The 25,496-nt window shown below is 41.0% G+C and overlaps 1 protein-coding gene across 1 annotated transcript; it reads right to left on the reverse strand.

Moving 5' to 3' along the window:
• Positions 1-8,145: 8,145 nt before the first annotated feature.
• On the reverse strand, positions 8,146-24,836 carry LAPTM4A (lysosomal protein transmembrane 4 alpha). Its single transcript, XM_004005708.5, has 7 exons — positions 24,586-24,836; positions 15,337-15,457; positions 12,133-12,209; positions 11,910-12,032; positions 10,974-11,069; positions 10,038-10,136; positions 8,146-8,763 (listed from the first exon to the last, which is right to left on the reverse strand). Exons 1-7 carry the CDS (start codon positions 24,694-24,696, stop codon positions 8,689-8,691), a joined length of 702 nt encoding a protein of 233 aa, XP_004005757.1. The 5' UTR covers positions 24,697-24,836; the 3' UTR covers positions 8,146-8,688.
• Between the last annotated feature and the right edge of the window lie 660 nt (positions 24,837-25,496).

Consider the following 25,496-nt stretch of genomic DNA (forward strand, 5'->3'; position numbering starts at 1 on the left):
TTCTTTACCAACTGAGCCACCAGGGAAGCCCAACTATCCACTGTAACAGCTACATTTTATATCATAATCTGAGAGCGACATAAATATCCAGTAGGGTTATGTACAACAGAAATAGCAGTTTCCTGAAACAGTATTTGCCATTACCACCTGTGACACACTCTAATTAATCTGCTTTATTCATGTCCATTCAGTTCTGTTTCATTTTTTTAAAAAAAAGATCTGGTCATAAATATCTAAACAGAGTTCATGATTTACTATTTCCCAGTCAGCAGTTTGGAAAACAGTTTTAATTAGATTCTTTCCTACTCTTTCTTCCTTTCCAATTTATTATGGTATCAATACCTGTGTTTCATATATACAGTATATATATATATATATATATATATATATATATATACACACAGTATCAATATCTGTGTATTTCACATATATATAAAGTGTATAGCTCAGCTGGTAAAGAATCTGCCTGCAATGCAGGAGACCTGGGTTCGATCCCTGGGTTGGGAAGATCCCCCTGGAGAAGGAAAAGGCTACCCACTCCAGTATTCTGGCCTGGAGAATTCCATGGACTGTATAGTCTACGGGGTCGCAGAGTCAGACACGACTGAGCACTTTCACTCACTTCACTCACTATATATACATGTATACGCTGCTGCTGCTAAGTCACTTCAGTCGTGTCTTACTCTGTGCGACACCATAGACAGCAGCCCACCAGGCTCCCCCATCCCTGGGATTCTCCAGGCAAGAACACTGGAGGGGGTTGCCATTTCCTTCTCCAATGCATGGGAGGGAAAAGTGAAAGTGAAGTCGCTCAGTCATGTCCGACTCTTAGCGACCCCATGGACTGCAGCCTACCAGGCTTCTCCGTCCATGGGGTTTTCCAGGCAAGAGTACTGGAGTGGGTTGCCATTTCCTTCTCCAGTATATGTATATATAGTGTCTTTATTTCTATACCCCACTCAACTGTAGGCTCCAGGAGCACAGAGCTGATGCCTGCATTGTTCACTGCTGAATTGCTTTAAATTCTTCATCACTGTGTGCAGTTTTACAGTCTACAGTGGGACCAGGATTTCAGGAAATATTAAGAAAAGTTCACGAACAGGGCTGATATTTAGCCCTACCTTGGCAGGATAGTAAATAGGCAGGATAGATTATTTGTCAGAAGAAATAACCTGGCATTACTTTTTCCAAGAGTTGAAGGATGCTGAGGAAATGGCTTCGCTCCATTTCACTCCACTGCCTGACAAGAGCGGCTCTGTGCTGGGCAAGGGCTCTGCAGACAGGCCCTTCCTCTGGCCTCCTCTAGCGGGGGTGTTGGTGTTCCTCCACCACAGGCTCCTTCTCTGAAGAAATGCAGGGGGAGAAGCAACATGAACTGTAATGGTCTGTTTCAGCACATTTGCAGGTAGGCATATGTAGAGAGTAAGCTTAGGGAGTTAGCTTACTCCCTATGGTTAGCTTAGGGAGTAAATTATGGGTAGCTTCCTTTAAAAACTCACTTTACTACTGCTCTGTTGTTTTTACAGTTCTAAGAAACTGTTTCTTTATCACTCCACTCTAGCTCGGTTATGCTCTGGTAATGAATGACTCCAAAACCTCAGGGTCTTCTAGCAACACAAATTGACTTCTTGCTCTGTTATGTGTCTTTCATAGATCTTCATCTTCATTCTGGCACTCACACTTACAGGGCAGCCTCAGTCTGGAATATGCTGGTCTTGAGATAAAGGGGAAAGAGGAGAGATGGAAGAGCCAGATGACAGATTTGTGATGATTTCTTTCTTTCCCTAGAATAAACAGCTGGGGTGGAAAATCTGAATGACCAGGGCTGCTTTGGTTATGTAGCATCTATGTCGGGAATTTCATCTGATGTGGTTTCAGCTACCACTTCTCTGGTGCTGTGCCTAGTCGTTCAGTCATGTCCAACTCCTTGCAACCCCATGGACTGTAGCCCACCAGGCTCTTCTGTCCATGGTGATTCTTCAGACAAGAATACTGGAATGAGTAGCCATGCCCTCCTCCAGGGGATCTTCCTAACCCAAGGATCGAACCCAGGTCTCCCAAATTGCAGGTGGATTCTTTACCATCTGAGCCACCAGGGAAACTCCAAAATCTGGGTCTCTTGTCCTAATCCTGCTCCTGGGAAGTAGAACTCCATCAATTACCCTGCCTGTGGTACTCTCTATTCACAAATTACAAAAGTACCCCAAGCTCAAGCATTTCCAAGAGTGAACTTATCCTCTCCTCTTTAATGAACTTCCTCTCCTTTATTCTCATTTCTGCTAGTGATACTGCGATCCTTCCAACCACACAGACATGAAGGCTTGGTGTCCACTTCCCTGTCTTGAGCTTTTTGCGTTAAATAAGTTATCAAGTCATCTATCCCACATCTTCACCGGTTCAGTTCAGTTCAATTGCTCAGTCGTGTCCGACTCTTTGTGACCCCATGAATCGCAGCACGCCAGGCCTCCCTGTCCATCACCAACTTCCAGAGTTCACTCAGACTCACGTCCATCGACTCAGTGATGCCACCCAGCCATCTCATCCTCTGTCATCCCCTTCTCCTCCTGCCTTCAATCTTTCCCAGCATCAGAGTCTTTTCCAATGAGTCAACTCTTTGCATCAGGTGGCCAAAGTACTGGAGTTTCAGCTTCAGCATCATTCCCTCCAAAGAAATCCCAGGGCTGATCTCCTTCAGAATGGACTGGTTGGATCCCCTTGCAGTCCAAAGGACTCTCAAGAGTCTTCTCCAACACCACAGTTCAAAAGCATCAATTCTTCGGCGCTCAGCTTTCTTCACAGTCCAACTCTCGCATCCATACATGACGACTGGAAAAACCATAGCCTTGACTAGATGGACCTTTGTTGGCAAAGTAATGTCTCTGCTTTTCAATATGCTATCTAGGTTGGTCATAACTTTTCTTCCAAGGAGCAAGCGTCTTTTAAAAAATTTCATGGCTGCAGTCACCATCTGCAGTGATTTTGGAGCCCCAAAAAATAAAGTCTGCCACTGTTTCCATTGTTTCCCTATCCATTTCCCATGAAGTGATGGGACCAGATGCCATGATATTAGTTTTCTGAATGTTGAGCTTTAAGCCAACTTTTTCACTGGTTCATATATGTCCAATTTTCAAGGCTTATCTCAAATCACATCACTATAGGAAGTCTACTCTTATCTTTCCAACCAGATATCATCCTCAGAGGACAGGGAAGGGAAGACAAGAAGAAATCTTTGAAGAAATAATGGCTGAAAAAGTTTCCAAACTTGATGAAAGCTATAAACCCACAGATCCAAGGTCAATGAACCCTAACCACAAGAAACACACACAAGGAATAGTTAGGCATTTTGGAAAGGTCATGTACACCCTGCTATATTTAAAACGGATAACCAACAAAGACCTATTGCATAGCACGTGGAATTCTGCTCAATGTTGTGTGCCAGCTTGGATGGGAGTAGAGTTTGGGGGAGGATGGATACATGTATTTCCATGTATATGTATTGCTGAGTCCCTTCACTATTCACCTAAAACTACAACATTGCTGATTAGCTATACCCCAACACAAAATAATGGAGAAAGCAATGGCACCCCCACTCCAGTACTCTTGCCTGGAAAATCCCATGGATGGAGGAGCCTGGTAGGCTGCAGTCCATGGGGTCGCTGAGGGTCGGACACGACTGAGCAACTTCACTTTCACTTTTCGCTTTCATGCATTGGAGAAGGAAATGTCAACCCACTCCAGTGCTCTTGCCTGGAGAATCCCAGGGACAGGTGAGCCTGGTGGGCTGCCGTCTGTGGGGTCACACAGGGTTGGACACGACTGAAGTGACTTAGGAGCAGCAATACAAAATAAAAAGTTAAAAAAACACACACAACATAAAAAAATGCACATAATGTAAAAAAAATGTACAATCAAGGAACATCATAAACAAATTGCTCAAAATCAGTGATAGAGAAAAACTTTTAATTACCTGAAGGAAAAAAAAAAAGAGGCTTTCCATACAGAAGAACAAAGTTAAGGAAGACAGCAATTTTCTCAGTGGAAACTATGTGTCCAGAAAGACAGTGCAGCCACATCTTTATAGTCCCAGGTGAGAAAAAAAAACCTGACAACCTAGAATTCCGTACCCTGGGAAAATAGCTTTTGAAAACAGAAATAAATTAAAGACATTTTCAGACATGCAAAAGCCAAAAGAATTCAGCAGCAGCAGAACCATGCTGGCAAAAAAAAAAAAAAACAGAAAAAAGTAACACATGTCCTCCGGCTGAAGAATGATAACAAATTGAAAATGTGTACCTATGAATGGAATGAAGAGCACTAGAAATGATAACTAAATGGGTATATATGGAAGTTTTAAAATTATTTTTCTCTTTAAAAGATAACTGTTGGGAAAAAAAAAAAAAGTCAGAGAAGGTCAGAGAAAGATGGAATCTGGGCAGTCACTTGTTTGCAAAGAGTTATTTACTAATTTCATTTAACTGATGGGAGGGCCAGGAATATAAATCAGCTTTCCTGATGCCTTGTTAGGTTGCTTGGATTTTGAGCTACCTAACTGAATGACGACAGATACAAAACTCCTTTTTAACAAACCAGAAAACAGTTACTCTTTTTCTGGTTTCCAGGTCAAATACTTCCTCTTCAGGCCTTCCTTTACCCATTCCTTTCTCAACACAGCCCCTCATGGTAATATTTGCACAGTGCTTTATAACTGCCAACCTTTCCATTTCTGTTACCTCACTTGATCCTAAGAACAACTCCAAGAAGTCCATAGGCCAGGAATTTGCATTTTCTTGATTTTACAGATGCAGAAACTGAAGCTCAGATCCCAGCTAAGTTTCCCAAGATGAGAGAGTAATAGCTTGGTGACATGAGGAATTGAATTTCAACCTTCTGACTCCAGATCCTGTGCTCATTCCACCATTCTGCCCCTCACGTGTCCTTATTCCACGTTAGGTGGCAACATTCTCCTGCTCATAAATTATTTTCTCATACTTAAAAGTCATGACTTTATTGAAAAAAAACAAAGCAACCTCAGAAAAGCAAAATTACGACTTTTTCTTTCAGTCAACCCTTGGGCTTATTTATAACATATTCCTTCTCTCAGCAAAAGGAGGCCTGAAAACGGCACACTTAGCGTTTGCCTAACAAGGAACATTGGAACTATAGACTTAGAAGCAAGTTCCATGATGACGGAACAAATTAGTCACAGACTGGAAAACAGGGCGATTGGTACACCATCTAACAGAAGGAATAAAATGTATAGTTATCAGTGGGAAGTTTCTTGGTCTCATTTTTAAGACCCTTTGAATGTAGGCATGGGGGCTTCCTTGGTGGTTCAGTGGTTAACTCTGCCTTGCAATGCAGGGGACAGGGGCTCAACCCCTGGTCAGAGAAGATCCCACGTGCCTTGGAACAGTTAAGCCCATGTGCCACAACTACTGAGCTCCAAGCTCTAGAGCCTGCAAGCTGCAACTGCTAGGCCTGTGGGTTCCAACTACTAAAGCCCTAGAGCCGGTGCTCTGCAAGAGAAGCCACTGCAATGAGACACTTAAGCACTACAACGAAGAGTAGTCCCAGCTTGCCGAAACAAGAGGAAGCCTGTGGACAGCAACAAAGACCCAGCACAGCGCAAAATCATCTTTTTTAAAAATTAATTAAATGCAAGTGTGGTGTGTCCCACATTTAGATGATACCAAATTTATAGCCATGAAATTTGAAGCCATGAAAGACGCTTGCTCCCTGGAAGAAAAGTTATGACCAACCTAGACAGCATATTAAAAATCACAGACATTACTTTGCCGACAAAGGTCCGTCTAGTAAGGCTATAGTTTTTCCAGTGGTCATGTATAGATGTGAGAGCCGGACTATGAAGAAAGCTGAGTGCCAAAGAATTGATGCTTTTGCACTGCGGTGTTGGAGAAGACTCTTGGGAGTCCCTTGGACAGCAAGGAGATCCAACCAGTCCATCCTAAAGGAAATCAGTCCTGAATATTCATTGGAAGGACTGACCTTGAAGCTCAAACCCCAATAGTTTGGCCACCTGATGCGAAGCACTGACTCATTTGAAAAGACCCTGATGCTGCTAAAGACTGGAAGGTGAGAGGAGAAGGGGATGACAGAGGATGAGATGGTTGGATGACATCACCGACTCAATGGCCATGAGTTTGAGTAAACCCCGGGAGTTGCTGAGGGACAGGGAGGCCTGGCATGCTGCAGTCCATGGGGTGGCACAGTCAGACACAACTAAGCGACTGAACTGACTGAAATTTATACTAAAAATAATCTATTACCAGTGAAAATTTTGTGGAGACAAATTGTTTCATTCAGTGAACATCCCACTGCACCCCACCCCAACACCTCCAGTTTGTGTAGGTCATTGAACTGCTATAGATGGAACAAAAAAAGAAAGGCCTTATTGCCAAGTTGTTCACTAACAGAGACTCAAATACACTTAAACTGAACTGTAAAGGAGGTAAGTACTCCAGGAAAGGAGGCAGGCCAATTCAACAAGTCATTCTCCAAAGCCAGTTCACTGGAAGTTCATTTGTCAGATGATCAGAGAATGGGAGGCCATGGCAACCCACTCCAGTACTTACCTGGAAAATCGAACGGACAGAGGAGCCTGGTAGGCTGAAGTCCATGGGGTCGCTAAGAGTCGGACATGACTGAGCGACTTCACTTTCATGCATTGGAGAAGGAAATGGCAACCCCCTCCAGTATTCTTGCCTGGAGAATCCCAGGGATGGGGGAACCTGGTGGGCTGCCGTCTATGGGGTCGCAGAGTCAGACACGACTGAAGCGACTTAGCAGCAGCAGAGAATGGCCAATTCACAGAATTTCCCATGTACTGTCTTTTATGGGCTTCCCCGGGTTTCTTTCTTTCAGATGGTAAAGGATCTGCCTGCAATGTGGGAGACCAGGGTTCAGTCTCTGGGTTGGGAAGACCCCTGGAGAAGGGAATGACTATCCTCTCCAGTGGAGTGCCTAGAGAATTCCATGGGCAGAGGAACCTGGTATGCTACAGTCCATGCTCTTCCATTACAGCAATTGTGTTTACAATGCACAGAGAATGTATATTCTGGTGAGCTCAGTCTTTGGAACAAAGATCTCACAGGACTCAATTCACAGACCTTGTAAACACTTGAAACTTTACAGAGCTTTTGCAGCTACATTCACAGTGATAAACTGAAAAAGTGAAGCAAGATGGCCAAAAACCACAATAGTGGCATGGAGGAACGCAGATGTAGAAAGCTAGAGAAGGAAACTGAAAACATTTTAAAAAGATAAGACAAACCTTAGTATTTTGAAGGCCAAACAGAAGGCAGACTTTGAAGGTTGGGTAGCTGATAACGTTCAATGATAAAAAACAAAAACTGGAGTTAGGATAATAGAACTCTGTCAATTAGGAGGGCATTAGTATCTCATGAGACATTCTTATGGGAACGAGAAGGGAGTGTCAAACTTAGGGGTCAAAATGATGAAATGTATGAACTACTCACAATGAGATCCTTACTTGTAGCTTGCATGCAGGACCTAGTTTCCCAGGACCTTGATTCCCATGGATCAAACCTGGACACCCTGCACTGGGAGCTCAAGAGTCTTATCCTCTGGACTACCAAGTAAATCCCAAAGTTAATTCATATTTTAAAAAACTGGGCTAAACATTTATCTTTCAGTGTTATCTCTATCTGAATTTTAGAATCAAACATACTAAGTAACCTACTAAAATTTTTCTCTAACACTAGCAGAGGGGGAAAAAATTAACTTTTAAAGGCAAATAGTTTTGGCCTATTTACTAGGATATTTAGCATTAGGTAACAACAGATTTCCCTCTACTGGAAAATGACCCCTTAATAGTTTTTCCCTTCCTGGGGGTAATAATTAGGATTAATATTATGACTGTTCTCTACATAAAATCTAAGGCCTGTCCTTTCCCAAAAAGACAAATGTGCCTTGAATGAAGTAGTGATCACAGGCCATAATGGTCCACCATTCCCATTCCAAGGAGAAAAACAATGCCAGGTTGGGTCCACCAAGCTTGGCTATGGCTGTTCTCAAAGTGCCAAAAATCTGTGGCAGTCTGAGTTGCTTATAATGGAAAATGTTGGGTTTTAACAAAAAAAGAGTAATAGATTAAAAACAACAATAAATATTTAAGAGATTTATTAAAGCATCGTATCTCAAAGATGGAAACACATACAAATTAGAAACATGCAACCATCATCTTCCACAGTCAAGTTAAAATGTTATATATTTTTTGTATTTTTATAGCTGAAAACTTCAGATCTTAAACTGGACTCATTCACCCTGAATATTTAATTCATTCTTCCTGAATGTATCCAGGGCAGCAAATAACCAAAATGCAAACTATTATATAAAGAAAGTGCAAAGTTAAAAAAGAATATGTGTAGAGAATGCCCCTTTCCCACCCACCCCCCAATCAAAGGCAAACAATGGCACTTTGCTCTTGCTTAACCTAGATTGTCTTCAAAAACTACTAAAATGTAACATACTTAACAACAACAACAAAATCTGACTTTTAATAGGTATCCAAAAAGCTTGTTAGTGTTTGAAAATAAATGCTTAAACAAAGGAAAATGTACTTTGTATCGAGCCCTGTGTTGCAGCATTCTGTAAAATGAACAAGACAAAAAGCTGGTATAGGGTTTATTGAAAAAAGGCAGAATTTCTTCAGGCAGGTATGTAAGGAGGTGGTGGTTCTTTCTCAGGCATCTTCACTGCCATTTCATAGGTTGGCAAAACATACTGAAGAGAGATAAGGAAAAATTATATTGGACTTAATTCTCCTTTAAATTTCTATCTTAATAATTCAGTTTTCAGATTTAATACCTTAAATAGGGATATACCAACCCACAGAGGAGAGCTAAAGAAACTGTTAGCTAAGTACACCTGACTCTTCAGGATACCTGACCCTTGAGTAATGAGAACGTTAGGGGTGCCAACATTGCACAGTCAGCCCTCTGTATCTGTGGTTCCACATCTATGGACTAAATGCAGACTGGGTAGTATTGTAGTATTTACTACTGAGAAACATCTACATGTTAGTGGACTCTCTAGTTAAAAGCCATGGTGTCCAAGGGTCAACTATAATTCTTGGGAGTAGAGGTAACTAATAACCTGGAGCTTTACATGCAGGGGATATGATATGTCTGATCCAAGATCACTAGCGAGGTAACAGAAGAGGAAGGTAAGAAGGGAAGGCAGAGACAATTTTGCTTCTGAACAGACCCTGAGGCCACCAGGATACCCTGACAGGCAGTATGTACTGCCCTCCCCGTGCTCCACTGTGACTGATAAAGCAGCCAGGCCAAGTCACCTCAGGAATGGAGGATCTCAGCGAAGGGCCCGCTGAACCCTGCTACAGGAACCCTCCAGTATGAGGTTGTATTTTATCAGAATCTGTAGTCAAAGTATTAAGCACTTCTATTGCCTGCTCTAAGGTGAAGGGCATACCTAGGTAAAGAGTGGCATTTTTAAGCTAAGTGACTCCAACGTGACAGGCTGACGCTACATGGGCCATATATACTCTACATGCTGGAAGCCTGGAAGACAGCACAGCAGCACCTAGAGGGTCTGAGAAGGAGACCTCCCAACAGACTCATGGAACCTACTGCATTCTTCTCCCTACAGGAAAGTCAGCTTCCCCTTTGGATCCTATGAATGTTTTTGGAAAACACCACAAGCTTCAGCTGATGGTATCCTACCCTCAGAAGTTCCAGAAGCCAAGAGCCTGGCATCGCTCATACGGCTGTTCGCTGACTGGTCTCCCCCTCAAAATGCAACACTTGGAGACTGATCATGAGTCAAAACCATTGGCCAGATGGAATGAGATGAGCAGTACAGAGTGTCTCCAGCCCACATACCCAGGATTCCAACTGGGAAATGCTGAAACTTGTAGATTTAAGCTACTCGTGCCCTAAACCATAGTTATGGCACTGAAGAGAAAGTCAAGGTTCAGGTTCTTTTGGGAATTCTCAATAATGGCTAGTGAAGCTTTAATATCATAAAAGATCATTCACCTGTGGAGGTGCCTCAAAGGCTGGGTACACAGCAATCTCTGGCATGTTTCTGTTGTTGATGTATTTATAGCAGTTCCAAACACAATTAATCAGATAAGCCTAAAGGAATACAAACAAAATTTACATATACTCGAAACTCAACTGTATTTAAAATTATAGTTTTAATGTGGCTGCACCGTGAAGCCACTGGCAGCAGTTGCCTTTTCCTTCTGTCAGGGCTTCCCAGGTGGCTCTACTGGTATAGAACTCGCCTGCCAGTGCAGAAGATATAAGAGATGCAGGCTCAGTCCCTGGGTTGGGACAATCCCCTGGAGAAGGAAATGGCAACCCACTCCAGTATTCCTATCTGAAAAACTCCATGGACAGAGGAGCCTGGTGGGCTATAGTCCATAGGGTTGAACAGAGTCAGACACAACTGAGCAACTAACTTTATTTATTTTTTAATTTATAAATTTAATTTTAATTTAAATTTACCTGCTGTAAAATTAAGGAGTCTTATAATGCTCTCCCCACATTTTCTCCACAGAGAAGTGAACCGGCATCCACTTGGACCAAGTACAGGCCAGGAGCTTTCCCTGTGTGCCCTCACTTAAATGTCACAAGCTTTTACAGAGAAACACAAGTCTGGGATTCCATTTCACGTGTGACAACCACTATGCTGCAGAAGGAATTCTATTTCTGAACTTTGGGAATTTTAAGAGATTTTCAATCCCAACCATGAACCATGTCCAAAAACATGATGTTCCTAGACAAGAAGAATCCTGGTTATCTCCAACCACTGCCTGAAAAGAACAGGAGACATTCCCTGGGAGCTCTCTCTATCACATTAGAATAAGGAGAGCTGTGAGGAGACACGGCAACAAGAAGGTCTGGAAGGATACTCTCACAGCCCAAATGGCCCCCCTTCCCCACCAAATACTTAAGTCAGCAACTCACCTTAAAAATGATGAACAAGGCAAAGAACACAAGAACAATGAACAGGAGGCAGCTGGAGTCCAATGCCAAGAGGTCATCTTTATAGGGAAAATCAGGCTATAAAAAAAAGGCAGGGACAAATAGGCAGAGCAGAAGGGAGTTTTAGACCCCTCAAGGAGAGTGCCTTGCACATAGGAAGCAATCAATAAATGTTTTTTTGAATGAACAAACAGTAAGTTTGCAGTATGCAAGATGGACTCTCTACAGCAGGTTTCAATAAAATACCTAAAAGATGCATTTTTGAAATTAATTTTCATTTATCTGGATCCTACACCTCCATCCACCAGACCTTATTTCAGGCCACAGTGTTCCCTACCCCTCCATCCCATAGCATTAACCTTTGCTCACTTCCTGCTGTCATGAGATAGCCCTAGTTTATTATTACAAGTAAGATCTTCATGTCTTGATTCCCCAAATACATGGTTTGCTCCTTGAAGAGAAGGATGTTATGTTTATACACCATACATCAACAGTTTGCCTAGAATAGAGTGAAGAATATAGGAAGCACTCACATATTTGCTACAGATGCCTGCAAAGACAGAAGGTACTCTCTTTGACAGTACCAATGAGTGCCAATGAGTACAACTCCAATGACTGCCAAACACAGTCCAATTATTTATTTACTTTTCATACACTCAAAACTTGAACTACTCCTGAAGTTCTATGATATCCATCTTTAGGGACTTTTAATATTTAATTATCCACATGGTGTAAGAAGATACTCTATTTTCATCTTTTTGGTTTCAATATGGTCAGTAACGGTAGTAATGCTAATTACTTTAAAACACTTTAAAAAAATAAAACATAGTAGATTAAATAGAAATGGTACCCAAAAGCTGACTTTGATTTTCAACAAATGAAAAAAATTTTTTTAAGTTTATTAGCATACACACTTACTAACTGATCCAGATATTCCTTGATTCTTGGCAAATAAGTCAGAGAACTGATAGCAACCAGGCAGCTGAGAACAAAGTCAAAAAGCCGGTAACAGAAGAACGGAATCAGCCAACCCACTTGGTACTGAAGGGAAAAATAACCACAACATCACATCACATATACGGAATGATTAAGTGCCATGCAGTAAAGTCAAAACTCCAGGAGAAAAGTATAGAATACTTACAGAAATTGCTCCGTATACCAGCATTGAACTGATTATAAACATAAGAACAGAGACGGCAAAAAGAACACAGGCATTATCTATGAAAACAGAAGCAAAAATCTAATTAAGCTACTTATATAACAAAAAGCAGTTTTGACAAAATGTCATTAAGAAATGAAGCTTAAGAAATTCATGCCTTTGCTCTTTCTTATTTGTTAAACTGCTACAACTCAGGGTCACTCATTTCGGACAGCACGTGAACCTGGTACTCTGCCAGAGACAGATCTCTGCCCAGGGTCTAAGTTTTGAATATGGGCAAACATAATTACAATGCAATGCGGCAAGTGCTACAACAGAAGCAAAAAACAATTCGTTTTGCCTTTAGCCTCAGGGAAAAAATATAAATGAAATAACACAAGTTGAGTCTTGTGAGATAAGCAGGGTTCAACTGGAGCAAAAGGCTGGTATTTGTTTAAACACGGAGTTGTACAGACGCCCCCCCTTGCTTAAGATAAAATAAACCACCTCAAAGTCAAAGTTCTCCCTCAATGTCCCTTTCCCACCTCAACACCCAAACTCCCTGCGCTGAATCCCTTCACCGTGCCTTCTCTGCTACATCCAGGTCTGTTTTCTCCTCTGTTCCTCAATCCGCCCTCGGGTTGCTGCCTTTCTCTACATCAATCCATGTCCACTAAACTTTTTCACAAAGTGCTCATGTGATCTCAAACAAAACAAACCAAAAAGCACCCACACTTGACCTGATGCAAGCTTCTCAGCACTGTAAGAATCTAAAGCTGATTCTCTGGCTCTGGCTAAATATCAAGAACCTGAAAGGCACTAATAACGATGAATAATTAGACTACCTGCTCAGTGTTCACACACTGGATAAGTGTTATGTATCACTGTGTCACTTGGCAGTACAAACAGTATCAGTAGCTGGCACTGAACTAAGAAGAGCTCTCTCTAAATTTTCCTAGAGGATACAGGACAACTAAACGTTAAAGACTTAAAGAACTTCCCTGCTGCACCACACAATGGCTCTCAAAGGGAAGAATCCAGATATTAAAAAACTTGAAAGCAAAATGTGTAATTCAAACAACTAGCTTTCAAAAACCCATTACTGGAAGACTACAAGTTGATTTAGACTTCATGAAATACTGAAATAATTAAAGTGAAGCTCACGGTCTTCCACTGGAGCAACAAATAGCAAAACAGAGCAGAGATGGGGTGCTGGGTGCAAACCACATTTAACGCCTGGAACAAGGGATACTCCAGGAGGCGTGAATCAATAACGCAAGCAAAACATGAGGGGCTCAATGCCCAGAGAAGAACCTCAGATTTGCACCATATTCAGAACCTCCTCTGGGAGGTCCCAAGTATTCACCCATCTCCCAGCTAAGTATAAGTAATGATAAATTCCTATTTGAAAAACAGCTTGCATATGCTGTGGAAGTTACTTAGTATAAACTGAGTGTTACAGCCTGTTTGGCTGGTTAAAAATAATTAATCACAAACTTCATTTTTAAAAAAATTAGTTATCAGGCCAGGAATCAGAAATTAACTTACCTTTGCAACACCAGGTCTGTGGAAGGTCAAATTTTACCTTCCAAGAAATACCAACTACGGGATTACCGAGAACAATGTATTTTTATATTTGCTTACATTCATTGGAAGGACTGATGCTAAAGCTGAAACTCCAATACTCTGGCCACTAGATATGAAGAACTGACTCATCTGAAAGACCCTGATGTTGGGAGACTGAAGGCGGGAGAAGGGGACAACAGAGGATGAGATGGTTGGATGGCATCACCAACTTGATGGACATGAGTTTGAGTAAGCTCTGGGAGTTGGTGATGGACAGGGAAGCCTGGCGTGCTGCAGTCCATGGGGTAGCAAAGAGTCGGACATGACTGAGCGACTGAACTGAACTGAGGGCTTCAGTAGAATACGATCAACAAAAATATAATGAATAATGTGATTTTCTCTGCAGCAGCGACAACAGTCAGCCAACACACAATAAACTTGTGACTAAAGAGCCAGTTGCACAGACCTACGAGAATCTCAGTAACCATCAATCTTTTCTACAACTCAATTTTAAGAGCAATATACATGACAAAGGAAAATGCTGACATTAGCAGATTCAGTAAAATTTTACAGCCTGGAGTTAAAGTTTATAAATGCCAAAAAAAATATCATTATCAGAAGCTAACGTTTATTGTTCTATTCTGGTTTTTAATTAAAAACAGATTTATTCAGAAAAAAAAAATCAAATGCCAGAAGGAATGTTTCCATATATTCTTGGTATTTCTGTTATCAATTTGACAACAAAATTAAAAGATTATATATGTTTGAAAGTAAAACTAGGATACTCATGTAAAAACAGAACAAAAACACTTTAAAGAGCACAACATGAACAACTGTTAGTGTCACCATACTATAATGCGTTATGGATGGCCACAAAACTCTACCTGCTGTAAGAAATAGCTTAGGCCTGAGGACAATAATCATCTGAATTAATAACCATTAAAAAAAAAAGCCACTTCATTAATGGACCAGAGAGGATCATAATGTAAAAATGTGCAGTTTATGACAAAAGCTAATCTAAAAATAAAATTAAGATCCTGTAATATTATAAATATAAAACACATATGAACTGAGAACATTTTTCTGAAGAAACTGTTCACACTAAAAAGTCTGCAGCATAATTTTCTATTCAAATATTAAATTTTTAACATGATTTTTAACATAAAATTAAACTTGCACTTTAGAGAAAGATAAATAATAAAAATACTATTGGGAGTAAATAATTTTAAAAAAGTAATTTCCATGAATGTTCTAGGAATACTCTAAAGTCCAATGTCAACTCTTCATCTAAACAATAAAAATATATTAATTGAGACCCTGAGCAAAAGATACCACCAAATATTCAAATAATTCGTATTCTATATTTTACTGTAGGATTCTGTTCCACGAGCAAAACTCCTCTACTACACTTACCAGCTGACCCTCAAAGACTCAGTCTTCTAATCTCTTCTCTCCTCCTCTTTCCACAGTATTTCAATGCAGACAATGCACATTTCTCAGAAATCTCCTAGCAGTCCACTTGATCTTCTGGCTACAAATGCTAAACTTTAATTCTGAGTGTTTTTGAAAAGCCTACAAACACATTTGTGCCTCAGCAAGTATAACAACAATCAATGGCGAAAGTTTCAACTAAAAACATACCAGCCATTCTCTCAGACGAATAGTAATTGCCAATGACTTCATACTGAATGTTGACAGCTGGCATTGAGTTTGGGTGTGTTACCTCCACAGTCAGCAGAATTGCCATCAACAGGTTGACCACCTATGAAAGATAACATTTTATCAACTATATTATTAATCAAGAAGCAGTCCCCAACACAATCTTTAGACGTCTTCTATTTAACTATCATCTTCCCTGAGGTAATAAAGACACAAAATGGGACTACCTGTGAGATAAAATACACAATGTGACTTTAAGAATATGTTAAATGTTTCATAAAGTATAAACTTAATCATTTCATAGAAAAGATGCTGGACGGATGCTATATTAATAAAACAGAATAAAAAGGCACAACAATGAAAAATGAGAGATCACAAATTGCTCATTTGAGTCACGTATTTATTCATACTCCTATCTCAGAATTTCTGGATTTGAAGCAGCTGATCTATCAGATAAATATAATTTCCATGTCTAGGTATGTTAATGATCCATCAGGTAAGTCTAAGGCCTCTCCACAGTATCTACTGTACAGTAGTAAGGAATTATTTCCTCTTGAGCTATACTCAAATGCTTAAAAAGACTTTGACTACATCACTTAACTTCCGCCTGCTGGTCTTAATTTTATGCTTTGAGATGTTTTGTTACCCCTTCTGAGTAAGTGCTCCTCTAACACCTCAGTTCAGTTTAGTCTCTCAATCAATGTCCAACTCTTTGCGACTCCATGGACTGCAGCACGCCAGGCCTCCCTGTCCATCACAAAATCCCGAAGCTTGCTCAAAGTCACATCTATCGAGTCAGTGATGCCATCCAACCATCTCATCATCTGTCCTCCCCTTCCCCTCCTGCCTTCAATCTTTCCCAGCATCAGGTCTTTGCCAGTGAGTCAGTTCTTCGAATCAGGTGGCCAAAGTACTGGGAGTTTCAGCTTCAGCATCAGTCCTTCCAATGAATACCCAGGGCTGATCTCCTCAATAATGGACTGGTTGGATCTCCCTGCAGTCCAAGGGACTCTCAAGAGTCTTCTCCAACACCACAGTTCAAAAACATCAATTCTTTGGCGCTCAGCTTTCTTTATACTCCAACTCTTACATCCATACATGACTACTGGAAAAACCATAGCTTTGACTAGATGGACCTTTGTCAGCAAAGTAACGTCCCTGCTTTTTAATATGCTGTCTACTAGGTTGGTCATAGCTTTTCTTCCAAGGAGCAAGCATCTTTTAGTTTCATGACTGCAGTCACCATCTGCAGTGATTTTGGAGCCCCCCAAAATTAAGCCTCTCACTGTTTCCAATGTTCCCCATCTATTTGCCATGAAGAGATGGGACTGGATGCCATGGTCTTATTTTACTGAATGTTGAGTTTTAAGCCAACTTTGCTCAGTTCAGTTCAGTTCAGTTCAGTCGCTCAGTCATGTCCGACTATTTGCGACCCCATGAATCACAGCACACCAGGCCTCCCTGTCCATCACCAACTCCCGGAGTTCACTCAAACTCACGTCCATTGAGTCCGTAATGCCATCCAGCCATCTCATCCTCTGTCGTCCCCTTTTCCTCCTGCCCCTAATCCCTCCCAACATCAGAGTCTTTTCCAATGAGTCAACTCTTCTCATGAGGTGGCCAAAGTACTGGAGCTTCAGCTTTAGCATCATTCCTTCCAAAGAAATTCCAGGGTTGATCTCCTTCAGAATGGACTGGTTGGATCTCCTTGCAGTCCAAGGGACTCTCCAGAGTCTTCTCCAACACCACAGTTCAAAAGCATCAATTCTTCGGCGCTCAGCTTTCTTCACAGTCCAACTCTCACATCCATACATGACCACAGGAAAAGCCATAGCCTTGACTAGACGGACCTTAGTCAGCAAAGTAATGTCTCTGCTTTTGAATACTATCTAGGTTGGTCATAACTTTTCTTCCAAGGAGCAAGCGTCTTTTAATTTCATGGCTGCAGTCACCACCTGCAGTGATTTTGGAGCCCAGAAAAATAAAGTCTGACACTGTTTCTACTGTTTCCCCATCTATTTCCCATGAAGTGATGGGACCAGATGCCATGATCTTCGTTTTCTGAATGTTGAGCTTTAAGCCAACTTTTTCACTCTCCTCTCACTTTCATCAAGAGGCTTTTAGCTCCTCTTCACTTTCTGCCATAAGGGTGGTGTCATCTGCATATCTGAGGTTATTGACATTTCTCCCGGCAATCTTGATTTCAGCTTGTGCTTCTTCCAGCCCAGCGTTTCTCATGATGTACTCTGCATAGAAGTTAAATAAGCAGGGTGACAATATACAGCCTTGATGTACTCCTTTTCCTATTGGGAACCAGTCTGTTGTTCCATGTCCAGTTCTAACTGTTGCTTCCTGACCTGCATACACATTTCTCAAGAGGCAGGTTAGGTGGTCTGGTATTCCCATCTCTTTCAGAATTTTCCACAGTTTATTGTCATCCACACAGTCAAAGGCTTTGGCACAGTCAATAAAGCAGAAATCGATGTTTTTCTGGAACTCTCTTGCTTTTTCCATGATCCAGCACATGTTGGCAATTTGATCTCTGGTTCCTCTGCCTTTTCTAAAGCCAGCTTGAACATCAGGAAGTTCACGGTTCATATATTCCTGAAGCCTGGCTTGGAGAATTTTGCGCATTACTTTACTAGCATGTGAGATGAGTGCAACTGTGCAGTCGTTTGAGCATTCTTTGGCACTGCCTTTCTTTGGGATTGGAATGAAAACTGACCTTTTCCAGTCTTGTGGCCACTACTGAGTTTTTCAAATTTGCTGGCATATGGAGTGCAGCACTTTCACAGCATCATCTTTCAGGATTTGAAATAGCTCTACTGGAATTCCATCACCTCCACTAGCTTTGTTCGTAGTGATGCTTTCTAAGGCCCACTTGACTTCACACTCCAAGATGTCTGGCTCTAGATGAGTGATCACACCATCGTGATTATCCGGGTTTTCAATAAAGTCTTTATCTGGTCCAAAGTAACATCTAGAGACTTTGTCAAACATCTTGCTGAAATCCCATCACCGGTACCTGGTAAATTTTCCTAGTCTACCAGGGTGTAACTCCAATTCTAAAAGGAAATTCTTTATGCCTCTAGTTGTTAGTGAATTCCACAATTATCCCAAGAGGCACCACTTCCTTTAAGTGCTCAAAACAACCCTGCTAATGATTTAAAAACTGGAATAGGCTTCCCTATCTAAAGTCCACAGCATCTGCCTTCCTTCCCTTTGTGAACCTGGGATACTTTCAAGGGACATCTGAGCTTCTTTATCAATAGTGTTTTAAACAATCTCTATCATGGAGCTCTCTCCTGTCCACCCTGAATGATAAATAAGTTTATCACCTAAAGGCATTTCACATTTTCAAAGACAAGCAGCCCAAGTTTTTTAAATGAGATAAACGTTACAATACCTAATTCGGAATCAATTGAGATTTCTAAAGATACACTATAAATCAAATAAATTTACATATATTATTTGACTTTATTCTTCACAACAACCTTGTGAAGAAAGTATGACTTATGCTCATTTGCTGACGGTTAAACTAAGGTTCAGCAAAGTGAAATATCATGTGTTAAGCTCACTGAGGTGCTAACAGGATAGAGCTAGGACACACTCTGGTTCTTTTAAAAACATCTTCCTTCTTACTACTACAGGATCAGTTATAACCATTCCTAAGCAACTCTTGTTTTGAGATCTTTCCAAAATAAACCATTATCTAAGGCTACAAAATGTTTGTTACTCTCTAAATACATGCCTTTTCCTTGCACTGCTCAAAAGCAAGGTATTTCATCCTTCAACACTTGAAAGATCTTATAAGAGACAATTCATATTTTCAAGGTGACTCCCCAGTTGATGGCGGATATTTTAACTGCCCATTTTTATTGCAGTGGGGTTTTGGGAGAGGGTAGGTGGTTTATGAGCTAATACAATTAGGTGAATTAACTATTGAACAGATATCTCTACTAAGACACTGTATACTCTGTGCACGGAAATCAGTTCAAAATCAATTCAGCAAACCCTTCTTTACTAAGCACAATACTGTCATAGTTTAAAAGCTCTGTACAGGAAAGAAAAGTATTTGTGTGAAAAATAACATGCAAACTCAATTACTAAATGAAGGAAATGACACATCAAAAAATATTCAGGAGTTGATTTTTCCTCTCTTAAATATTTGCATCACATGTAAGATTTATAAAAATCTTTTCTTCTCTTTCTGGGTAAGTCACAGACTCACCCACTATTATCTTCTAGTATTAGTGACACTTCAAGATTCTTTTCATTGTGAGTCATTCTCTGAATATTAAACAAAATAAATCACAGGTCTAATCAAAAGAAGCAAGGAAATGATAAATTTCAGCACTATTTCATTACAAGCTCAAATGATTTTTCAACTCTTCACTGATTAATTGTATTTCATTAGCACCTCAATGTAACATTTTAAAGCACTCATCTGGAAAACTCATCCTGTGATCTTATCTTTGCCCCTGAGCACCTATCCTATGCTCACAGACTCCATTCTATTTACTTTTGATTACCATTGGTATTTCTAAATTCCATGCAGCACTTTTCAAACATACATAAGATTAACTTTGTGATCTTGTAATACAAAATCTGAAGAAAGCAACTACATACAAACAACTCCAGCATATTTATTCCTGATTCATTTTTCCCTTTTACTGCATTCAGGAAAGAAAATTAGCAAAAATGTAATTAAAATAATGATTGACTTCTAAAGCTAGTCACACGGGAGGTACAGAATGCAGCAAATACGCACATATGTCAACAGCCTGGGCAATGGACACATCCATGCAGAAGGGGTACTGCATTTACTGGGATAAACAGTATGGTTTGCGTTATAAGCCTTTTGCACACTTCATATAAGTAAACAAACAATAACAAAGAACAGACGTGTCACATTTCAATTGTTTCAAAGGAACAGGATCAGATCCTTGGAAGCACTCACTCAGCCTCAGGAGAGTAATTCCTCTTTGCTTCTCATTTCATAGCCACACCCATCCTAGAAGATTCCTGAGGATTGGTTTTCGTTTATTTTTTTTAATCCTTACTCTTTAGTTTTCCCATAGCATATTCTGCCACAACCCAACTTCTGCTCAGACTATAATTAGAACAATGTCTTAGGGCATCTTGATAAGGGTCTCAGGCAAGTCAGCAGACAGCTGTCATCAGATAAAGACCAAAACTGACTGTCTTTAAAAACACTGTTAAATGTATATGTAGTTAAATGTACACATACAGTTGTTTACCCTTTTGTGCAGTTACAAATGAGATATTCCTACTATTTTTGGAGGAGACAATTCATTTAACAATAGTCTAATGAATACTTCAAACGATGTAATAAGTTATTATTACACACACATTTTATAGAGAAAGGCATAGCATCTTTCTCCCTCAAAGAGGATATCATGTTGTAGGGAGAAAAATTCAAATGTGTAATTAGTATTTTTAATAAGTACACACAAGAGGTATGCAGTAATTCTTCCAAATAAACAGTGAGGAAACCAGCTTCTTCTGGCTGGGAAGCAAGGAAGCTTCGCCAAGAAAACTGAACTATTACAAAACTAACTGGAATTGGCAAAATGGCTGTTAGTAGTTGAAGTTGTATAAGTAACAGAAAGGCTTTTATACTATTTCACTATTTTTGTATTTGAGATTTCTGTCGATGAAGTTTTTAAAAAGTGTTTAGGGAAACATACTAACTCTGAAATATAAATAAGCCATACTGATTTAAAGGAGTCAGGAGTGAGGACTGGGAAGGAATACAGCTTGAGGAGCCTGTCTTCACTTCTTCCCTAGCTACCTCACTTTTAGACTGTTTATGGTGAAGACATTCATAAAAAATTAGCCATATATTATTACACCTTTCCAAGATCTACAGTTTTAACCAGTGCTCTAAATGCCTTCTTGTAGTACATCATCAACCATGAAGGAGAACACTGCTGCTGTAGACTTTAAAGCTCATTTTCAACCATTCAATAAACATCTGAACTTCTATCTCCTTAGATTGCCAGGATCCCAAAGCCACACTTTTGAACATCACCAACAATACTATAATCAACAAAACCAATGGCCTTTTCCAACCTAAGAAAATGTTTAAAAATCATCTGGCTTCAAATTTTTCACTAAATGATAGAAAAAACAATTTATGAATGTCAGACTCTAATCTGGAACTCATTCTGAAATTCCCTATTATTTAAACTAGGTATTAACCCGGACATGCTTCTTTTAATCTAAATGCCAAAGGCTAGCACTTCAGGGCTGGTACATATAGTAACTGGCTCTGGCTTCTCAGTGTCTTCTGCACTATTTACTACCATATAATCTACCCTTTGGCACACAGTGTACAATCACCTAACATGACCTCAGCAGCAGCAGATGCTAGAAAGCAGTGACACTGTATCCAATAGAAAGTTATTGCCACAGCATCTGCAACCAGCAAGAGCTTGAGGACTGCACCCCCAGGTTCTAAACAGCACAGGGCAACCTCAAGGAGAATCATAAATATTCTCCCACCTGGAATACAGGAAGAAGAGTAAAGGTACTTGGATTTCACTCACTCCCATATCATTTCTCTTAGTAAAGAAGCTTCTGGGAAAAAAAAAAAAAAAAAAGTGCTCTGTTTGGACAAGTCTTCTTTGTGTCTTGGTGGTCTTGGTTTTTAAATGTTGTCTCCCCAGCTAGGCAGAAATTATGTCTTTACGTTGCCAGGATCCCAAAGCCACAGTTTTGAACGTCACCAGCAATACTATAATCAACAAAACCAACGGCCTTTTCTAATCCTTAACCTAATTTGAATCTGTTATTACTGATTAGCTTCTCGTTCCTTGACACTGCACTTTCAGATCTTTGCTCCAAACTTCATTGCAATGCCATCAGTATCTTAAGGGCAGATGCCACGATCAAGACAAGAAAACACTTGAGAGCCTCTGTGTAGCAGCTGATAGGAAGACAAAAGATGAATCACACACATCCCTGTAGTTTCGTATGTGCACCACAGCCATTTTGCACTGTAGATGAGCAACATATCTCTTAAAGCAGATGAACTGATGTAAGCAGCATATTATATTCCATGAACTAGAAAAATTCATGCAAAGAAAGAATAGTTTATGGCATCTTTTTATGAGACTAAAGCATGGAAAAACGGAGCTCCATGCAAAATGTTTTCACATCAAGTCCTTCCAGTGGGAAACAGATGTAAAACTCCCTGTTCCCTATTTTGAGAGAATAAATGCCCTTACTAAAATCCTTCTCTCTGCATTTTGAGTTTCATGGTTTATAACTCCCACTTTTGCTTGCTATTTCTTTCTTCTTTTTTATGAACTAAGTCCACAGCATCAAAAAAAATACCTGCCTTGGAAAGAAACACAGCCAATTACATTCAGATGGCTGAAACTGAGATGGTGCTTACTTTCTTTTCAAGGAGTTAGAAATCCTTTGTTCTGTGAATGGAGGGAAGGATCTGAGAAGAAACAGGAAGATTAAGTTTGCATGGAAGAGTCCCAGGTTGCTGGACTCTTTTTCAATTAAGTAAAAGGGAAGGTCAACTTCCAGGGATGAAGGTTGAATAAGAGGCTTGAGGACCCTAAAGATCTGAATTATTCATTTAGGGAAGGCAGAGCTAAGGACAACAAAAGAAACTTAAGACCCAGTCCTTTAAAAAAATGAAGAACAAAATTAGAACTATAATGCATGTCCAGTATACAAATCAGTTAAAATACAAAAGGGGTGAGGGTCTTTGTGGGGAAAGGTGATATAATCATAGCAATGTTTCTGAAGATAAAAGTAGAGGAAATATTAAAATAAGCTTAAAAACAAACAAGCCTACCCATTCACGTTTTGTTTTTAATGAAGTAATTCAAGTACATTAATGAAGCAAGATGGTAAAAAAAAAAAAAAAATGTAAATAAGGAATAAGGTGGAGTTCAGGCCCCCTGTGCGTGGGCATGAAATTGTATCTGCCTAACCGAAGATGATTCTCATCTGCTGCTTACCAAACAGCAATAATTTCGATGGAAACTCTGGGTTCGGAAGAAATGAGAACAGAGAAAGGCAAAAAAAAAAAAAAAAAATCTATGATTTTTTTTTGCAGTTCACAAAGTTATCAGAAACTGCATTACCACTAATACTACAACCTCTCAAAACAAAAACAAAAATTTTTTAAATCACAGTCATTAGCAAAGATGACCAAGCCGACAATATGAGTAGTTTTTCAAAACTTCTGTGAAGTCATCATAACCCCAGACTACCTAAACGGAATCACATATTTACAAATCATAAATGAGCTTCAATGAAAACGGATAGTAGTGGAGATGGTGCTAAGGAATCACAAAGGCATTATTAGTGAACCACCAATCAGTAACACTGTCAACCTGGTTACGACACAGAATTACACAAATCCTGGCCCCCGCCGGGAATGTTAGCACGTTACCAAAACACAGCAGGTTCTAGACAAAAGTCTCAAAACCCTGCATGGGTCTGTGGTGAAAAGCGTCTCACCAGCGGGCAGGAGAAAACCTACTGCGTTAGGAAAAAGGTAGATAGTAAGAAAATCCTGGCCAAAGGTATTACCTCCAAGAGAATTTCCAGACTCACAACAGAGATCTGTCTGCCTACATCCCAAACACACTGTAACAAATAAGCTCCAGAAACAAGAGACAACTGTGTTAAACTGGATCTCTTGCCTTCCCTTCAGGTAAAACAATAATGTTTAAAACTAGGCTGCATCTCGGAAGGTGCGCTCCTAATTCTTTCCTTAGAGGAGGTAAAAAAAAATAAATCCCAGGAAGCACTGACGGACGGTGGGGCCGGGGGGGAAGTGGGGGTCAGTTCCTTTGGATCACGAAAGCACACATAATGATCCCGCAGCCTGGTCATTTCCAGAACTGACCACACCAAAGTCGAGCTCTCTCCTCCCGCAGCCCCCCTCCACCCCAGGCCGCAACGCCTGTGCCTTCCCCAATCCCACTTTTCTCCTCATTCTCGTCTAAAAAAAAACCCCAACAGTGTCCCCGGTCCCTCCCACCCCCACTCCGATTCCCAGACACAAGTCTCCCCGCTTCAAAGTTAAGAGGCCACTAAAAAGAAGGTCTCCGAGGCCTTCCCGCCCTATCCCCTCCCAGTGGATCCTCCCGTTCGAATAGGAGTCCCTCCCGCTTCCCGCTCCAGCGTATCCTCCCCCGACCATGGCCCCTTCCCTCCCTCCTCGCCCGCCCTTACCATGTACCAGGTCCCCAGGATGATCGTCCCGGTGCGGACATGGCAACAGCCGCAGCACCGGGTGCTGTAGAACCGGTCGCTGCGGCTCCGCTTGAAAGTCATGGACACCATCGGGAACCTCGAAGGCCTCTTTCTTGGCCGGGCCCCTAACAAACGCCTTCCGCCCAGCGGTTGAAGACAGAGAGCGCCGTCACTGAGGCCAAACCAAACGACGCGTCTTCAAGACCGCCCCCTGCCCGGGGCCCCAATCCAAGAGCCTTTGCACCTGCGCACTGAGGGCAAAGCGCTGTTCCCGCGAGAGCTCGATTTACCCTTTTCCTCCGCCTTCCTCGCACTCAGGCCAATGGAAGAACGGGAAGCTAGGCGGAAGCGGGTTTTTATTGGAAAAGCCTGGAGATTGACAGGATCTCACACCCAATCAGAGCCGTAACTCGCCTAGGCGCTAATAGATTCCCCTCCTCTTACTAGAAGGCGAGGGCTGGTTGCTGGGCCTAGGGTAGTTAGAGTTGGAGAGGGAGTCTGGTAGTTCACCCTCCCCAAAGTGAAAGCGAGGAGGTGAGAGGCATTTAATGAGAAAAAAAAAAAAAGTCTAGATGGGAGTAGGTGGCAGAAACCGGGCAGGGAGGACTTGTCTGAGTGAATCTGCCACGTACTGCTCGAACGCATCACGGGACCGCCACTGCTCACGTGACCTTTGCGTCATAGCTCAATTATTGGGCTGGCCAGGAGCTGTGCCAGTGGAGAAGTGGGCGGGGCTAACCCCTGCTCTTGGGCCCTCCTGGCTTCGTAAGTTGCACTTTTTAGAGAGATCAAATGTTAGCCTTCCCCTTTGTCTCTCTCCGACACCTCTTTGTTGGGAGCCAAGAAATACCATGCTACTCTGCCAGAGAAGAAAAGAATTGAGGAAAACA

The sequence above is a fragment of the Ovis aries genome, chromosome 3, assembly GCF_016772045.2.
Source record: "Ovis aries strain OAR_USU_Benz2616 breed Rambouillet chromosome 3, ARS-UI_Ramb_v3.0, whole genome shotgun sequence".
In the NCBI taxonomy this organism is placed as follows: domain Eukaryota; kingdom Metazoa; phylum Chordata; class Mammalia; order Artiodactyla; family Bovidae; genus Ovis; species Ovis aries.